At 36.4% G+C, this 6,385-nt stretch overlaps 1 protein-coding gene across 5 annotated transcripts; it reads left to right on the plus strand.

The window, feature by feature from the left end:
* Positions 1-1,808: 1,808 nt before the first annotated feature.
* On the plus strand, positions 1,809-5,333 carry LOC108855204 (receptor-like serine/threonine-protein kinase SD1-7). Of its 5 annotated transcripts, none has more exons than XR_001949996.2 (7): positions 1,810-3,204; positions 3,510-3,647; positions 3,741-3,922; positions 4,000-4,210; positions 4,299-4,522; positions 4,616-4,766; positions 4,855-4,996. XR_001949996.2 is itself a non-coding variant. In XM_018628963.2 (7 exons), exons 1-7 carry the CDS (start codon positions 1,890-1,892, stop codon positions 5,173-5,175), a joined length of 2,556 nt encoding a protein of 851 aa, XP_018484465.1. In that variant the 5' UTR covers positions 1,810-1,889; the 3' UTR covers positions 5,176-5,333. The 5 variants fall into 5 exon arrangements, 4 of the variants coding, with proteins under 4 accessions (XP_056857006.1, XP_018484467.1, XP_018484465.1 ...); XM_018628963.2 differs by having other exon boundaries at positions 4,299-4,536; positions 4,855-5,333; XM_057001026.1 differs by having other exon boundaries at positions 1,809-3,204; positions 4,616-4,995.
* The last annotated feature ends 1,052 nt before the right edge of the window (positions 5,334-6,385 follow it).

The raw sequence follows: 6,385 nt of genomic DNA on the forward strand, positions 1-6,385 counted from the left end.
CTGGGTTAGACTACTTGGATGCAGTCAACTTGATATTTCTAACACTAATAGTTTGATGTGAATGCAATAGTCACCGTTATTATTACCAGACTATAAATAAAATTCTTAAAAATCACTGGGATTATACTTGAATTTAAGATCAATAAACATTTAGACACACATGTTAAGCAAATAACAAACTAAATTAAGAAATTTTAAATTTTAGCAATCATGAGATACAATATTCTCCAAAAAAATCATGCAAGTCCACGAATCTCTTACAAGTTACATCAACAAAAATGATGAGGAGAAGAAGAAGTGTAAAGAAAAGAAACAGTGAAACCTCTTGTGCTCGAAGGCGACGAGTTGATTGAGGCGCTTAGAAGAAGCAAGGCGTTAATCAAAGAAGAAGTGTTCGAGAAGAAAGAAGACCTGAAGCTTAGTTGAGTATCTTTGTGCGAATGAAGTGAAAGTTTGAAAAAAGGTGAAAATTTTTTTACCAAAAAAAAAAAGGTGAAAGTGTTATGTACCAATTTATGATCGACATGTTATACTTCATCATTATCTATTACTATAGTTTGGTGTTTATCTTATGTACTCCTATTAGGATAACTACATGTATTGAATATATAAGGTTATTAGTCGATGATCAATATAACAAGCTTTTCTGTTCATTATACAACAGAAAGTTTGAAGTAGAAAGAGATATAATAGAGTAATCACATTGAAAGGACTAGATTGTGGACGAGGTGATTATGATTTTCTTTAATTATCTTTTAAAAAATTGGATATAGTTCAAAGGTAAGTTGGATAAATCATTGTTCAAAAAAAAAAAAGTTGGATAAATCATCTTTTAAAATGTTTGTCACAAGCACATTGTTGCCTCTAGGAGTCTAGGTGTAATTGTAAGTATAAAATATGTCTTACAAGTAATTTTCTGAAAGAAAAAGTCCTCACAAAGTTAATGTTGCTATCTTCTTGATGACCAGTACTTTTTTTTAGATTTGACCGGAGTTTCTCTGTTCCAAGTTGTGTAACTCCATTGGAGGGGTCCTCACCCCAAGTATCTAAAAGTATTTTTATATGTATGTAGTTGTGGGTATCTAATATTCACGTAAAATATAATTCAAAATAATTATTTTAGATATTTTAGATTACATTTTCCGTAAAATTTAGAACAACTTAATTACATATATAATATATATATATACATAAAAATATTTTTAGATACTTCAATAGAGTTGCTCTAAAATCACCTCCATTGATATGATGGAAGTGGATATCTCCAAACAAATAAATTATAAACAACAAAAAATGAGGGGAGAAAGATACATGATGGGTTCAGAGATGTGATTAGAATGTTTTAGATAATAAAATTACATTAAAATATTGATAAAAAGAGGGATGAAAACTTTTTATGGGACTGTTACCAATAAGGTTGCTCTAATAATCTCTCTTTTCGTAAATATTAAATCTGTTTTTAAAGCATTTTCATTAAATAATATTTCACCCAAAAATATAAGATTAGGATAAGATGGTGAAAACCTTTGAAAGTTTAACAAGGAACTAAATAAACATTTATATTAAAAGTACAAAAGCCTAACTAAAAATATATCTGAAATTAAAACGAATTATTTCAGATAAAAAATGTTAAAAAAAAAAATAACAAAAACGATGTCATTTGCTAGGTCAACGCTATTGATATTATAAATGCCAACAAGAAGACCAATAGTTAGTCAATCTGACAAGGAAATATTATTGGCATTAATATGAAGAGAATAACGTTCACACATTTAACAGAGGACAAGTCCGAAATCTCCATAAAAATTCTCAAATATATTGTACATAAAAGCTTGTCAAGAAATGAAAAAACAAAAAGCAAGAACAAAATCGAATTGGTGTAGCAAGAGATGATGATAAGTGTATCAACGTACTGCCATACTTACACCGTTGTCCTCCTCATGTTCATCTCCCTCGTTTTAATATTGTTTCCTGCTTGCTCTGTCTCTGCCAACACTTTTTCTGCTACAGAATCTCTCACCATCTCAAGCAACAAAACCATTCTATCTCGCGGTGAAATCTTCGAGCTTGGTTTCTTCAATCCTCCATCAAGCTCTCGTTGGTATCTCGGGATTTGGTACAAGAAAGTCTCTACAAGAACCTACGTATGGGTTGCGAACAGAGACAACCCTCTCCATAATTCCAACGGGACTCTCAACATCTCCGACAACAATCTTATCATATTCGACCAATCCGACACACCTGTATGGTCGACCAATCTGACCGATGGACAAGTAAGATCGCCAGTGGTTGCAGAGCTTCTCGACAACGGTAATTTTGTTCTCAGACACTTGAATAATAATAACGATCAAGAACCGTTCTTGTGGCAGAGTTTCGATTTTCCAACAGATACTTTACTACCGGAGATGAAATTGGGTTGGGATCATAAAACCGGACGCGACAGGTTTTTGAGATCCTGGGAAACTCCAGATGATCCATCCAGCGGCGATTTCATTACTAAACTGAAAACAAAAGGATTCCCTGAGTTTTACGTATGCAACAAAGAGTCCATAATATACCGGAGCGGTCCGTGGAACGGTATCCGGTTTAGCAGCTCACCTGAGACCAAACCACTTGACTACATAGTTTACAATTTCACTGCGACTAATGAAGAAGTGACATACTCATACCGGATTACCGAAACCAATATTTACGAGAGATTAAGACTAAGCTCCCCGGGGTTACTTGAACGACTAACTTGGATTGAGACAGCACAGAGTTGGAAACAGTTATGGTACTCACCAAAAGATCTATGCGATAACTATAAAGAGTGTGGGAGTTACGGTTACTGCGACTCAAACACTTCACCGGTTTGTAATTGTATCAAAGGGTTTGGCCCTGGAAATGAGCAAACTTGGACTTTGAGAGATGATTCCGCTGGTTGCGTTAGAAGGACAAGGCTGAGCTGTGACGGTACAGATGGGTTTGTGCGGTTAAAGAAGATGAAATTGCCGGATACCACGGCGACAACTGTGGACAGAGGTATTGGGTTGAAAGAATGCGAAGAGAGGTGTCTGAAAGACTGTAATTGTACGGCGTTTGCTAATACGGATATCCGTAATGGCGGGTCAGGTTGTGTATTTTGGACAGGAGAGATTTTTGATATCAAAAACTTTGCTAAGGGAGGTCAGGATCTCTTTGTCAGACTGGCCGCTGCTGATCTAGGTTAGTTTCTTTTTCTTTTACTTTTTTTTTTCTTTATCGGCGAAGAGGTGTCTGTTCATGCACTTAAACATAAATCAAAGAAAGACGGCCTAATGGTCTTGAGGGAGCTACGGCCTATTACCAAAATTCTTGGCCGCTTGGTTTATGTTTGTTTTATTAAATATAACAAACTTTACTTTGGTAGGAATTTTTTATTTAATTAATTTGTTTTTTTTTGTCAACCCATTTGATTCTCATTACTATAACCAATTAATTTGTTTTGACATCTGATTAGAGAGAAAATATATGCCTCGTTTTTGTTGCAGAGGACAAGAGAATCAAAAACAGAAATATAATACTAGGTTTGAGTATTGGGTTGGGCATTTTCCTTCTTCTAAGCTTTATCATTGTCCGCTTTTGGAAAAGGAAGCAGAAGAAATCAATAGCAATTCCAAAGCCTATTAGTAAGTCAACAACTTTCATTCCTTTAATTTATATCTGTAAATTTTAACAATCATGTCTTGACTCTTTTTGTTTGAATGGAACAATTGATCAAGTTACAAGCCAAGATTCGATAATGAATGAGGTGGTAATATCAAGCAAGGGACACACATCAGGAGATATGAAAACAGAGGATCTAGAGCTTCCATTGATGGATTTTGAAGCTATTGCCATCGCAACAAACAATTTTTCTAACACCAACAAGCTTGGACAAGGTGGTTTTGGTATTGTTTACAAGGTAAAAAAGTGATTCAAACTTTATTCCGAATAATCACGGAACAAGGTTTCATTCCATAATTAAACATCTGGTAATAGGGAATGTTACTTGACGGGAAAGAAATTGCGGTAAAGAGACTATCAAAAATGTCTTTACAAGGGACAGATGAGTTCAAGAATGAGGTTAGACTAATTGCAAGGCTGCAGCACATAAACCTTGTCCGGCTTCTTGGTTGTTGCGTCGATAAGGGAGAGAAGATGTTGATCTATGAATACCTGGAGAATCTAAGCCTTGATTCTTATCTCTTTGGTTTGTGACTGAAAAATCTATTTTTTTTCTAACAATTCAACATCTTCACGAATAAGTTAACATGTTTCCCGGCTGTGTCAATTTGTAGACAAAAGACGACGCTCCAACTTAAATTGGCAACTGAGATTTGATATTGCAAATGGTATTGCAAGAGGACTATTATATCTTCACCAAGATTCACGATTTAGGATCATCCATAGAGACTTGAAAGCAAGTAACGTCTTGCTTGATAAAAATATGATTCCAAAGATCTCGGACTTTGGGATGGCAAGGATCTTTAGACGGGATGAGACAGAAGCTAATACCCAGAAGGTGGTTGGAACTTAGTAAGAATTTTATTCGCCAAAACAACAACGTCCTTTTTTCTCAAACTCATAATACATGAGTTTAATCTTCATTATGCAGTGGCTACATGTCTCCAGAATATGCAATGAATGGGATATTCTCGGTGAAGTCGGATGTCTTTAGCTTCGGAGTCTTGCTTCTTGAGATTATAAGTGGCAAGAGGAGTACAGGATTTTACAACTCAAGTGGTGACATTAGTCTCCTCGGTTGTGTAAGCTGAGAACCCCTTTAATTCGATTATTTTCTGTACTCTTAATCTGATTATTACAAAAAAAAGAATATTCCATCTTTATGCCCAGGTGTGGAGGAATTGGAAGGAAGGAAAAGGGCTAGATATCATAGATCCTATCATAATAGATTCGTCATCATCAACGTTCAAGACACATGAAATCTTAAGATGTATACATATTGGTCTCTTGTGTGTTCAAGAACGTGCTGAAGACAGACCAGCGATGTCGTCTGTCATGGTGATGCTTGGAAGCGAAAATACGACTCTTCCTGAGCCTAACCAGCCAGCATTTTGCGTTGGCAATGGTTCTTTTGAGGCTCAGTTGAGTAAACTGGGTGACAATGAGTGGACAGCGAACCAAATCACTCTCTCGGTTATTGATGCTCGGTAAATTTGAAAGTTATTAAGCGGATCTGTTTATATGCATACTAGGATTAGGATGAGATCCACAATTTACACAAAGTGAGATTATGTGAACAATATATAATGGATAATGTATTGAAAAACAAACTTTATATTTGATCGTTCATAATATATATTCAATTCCCTATCAAATCAGATGATTTATTATCTTTCGGCTAATCTGATTAAATATTTTGTTTACTGATGTGCCGGCCCAAACTTTATTCTGGAAAGCAGTTTGCCAAAAGTTTCAAAATTCATATGTAAATCTGATAATATCCATTATATATAATGTTTGAAGCATTATGTTCGTATGTTATGAGATGGAAATTATAATATATCAGAACTGGAAGTTTGATTAATGTTATGTTAATTTTTTTTTTTTTTTGAAATTTTAAATTGATATCAACAAAGAAAAACTACAGGCAACCAAGGTTTATGTTTTTAGGATGAAATAAGAACTAAAAACATTATAATTTTTTGAAAGAACACAAGAGCCAGCCTTAGGTATGACCCGACCTGCTGAACCAACGCTGCATCATGGTGCTGTAGAGAGCTGGGTCCTTCCTTCGCAGTGAGGAGATCCTGTTTTTTATAGTTTTGTCAATAAAACGTATAGTGTAGTCTGCACTGCGTGGAGCATCCTGGTGTCGCCTGCAGTTTCTCTCACGCCATAACGTGTGGATGGTGGCCTGGAGTGCCATCTTCAGGAGGATAGTATCGCTCTTCTCCCTGCTCGGGGATTGCACAGCTGCAATGGTGAGTGACCAATCAGGATTTACGCGGGAACCAAGTATGAATCCCACCAGATCAATCCACACTGTAAATGAGTAGGGACATGCGAAGAAAAGATGGTCTCGAGTCTCATCCGGCTCCCCGCAAAGCATACATACTTGGGTGATCCCCCAAGCTCTAGTTCTTGCACCCGTAGACAACCTATCTTTGAAAGTCAGCCAAGTAATGAAGGAGAAACGAGGAATGGCCTGTGAGAACCAGACGACATTACTCCAATTTACTGGTTGGTATTGTGCTCGAATCTGCCTCCATGTTGCCACAGTAGAGAAGATCGGTTTATAGTCATTTTCCCCATGACGCCACAGCCGACGATCTTCACCCGCAGTGTCCATCGGCGCCGGAACAGAGTTGATGGATGCTATCATCGCCCGTAGGTGATAACCTCGACATCTACGTATGTTCCA

This window comes from Raphanus sativus, unplaced genomic scaffold (assembly GCF_000801105.2).
Source record: "Raphanus sativus cultivar WK10039 unplaced genomic scaffold, ASM80110v3 Scaffold3182, whole genome shotgun sequence".
NCBI lineage: Eukaryota > Viridiplantae > Streptophyta > Magnoliopsida > Brassicales > Brassicaceae > Raphanus > Raphanus sativus.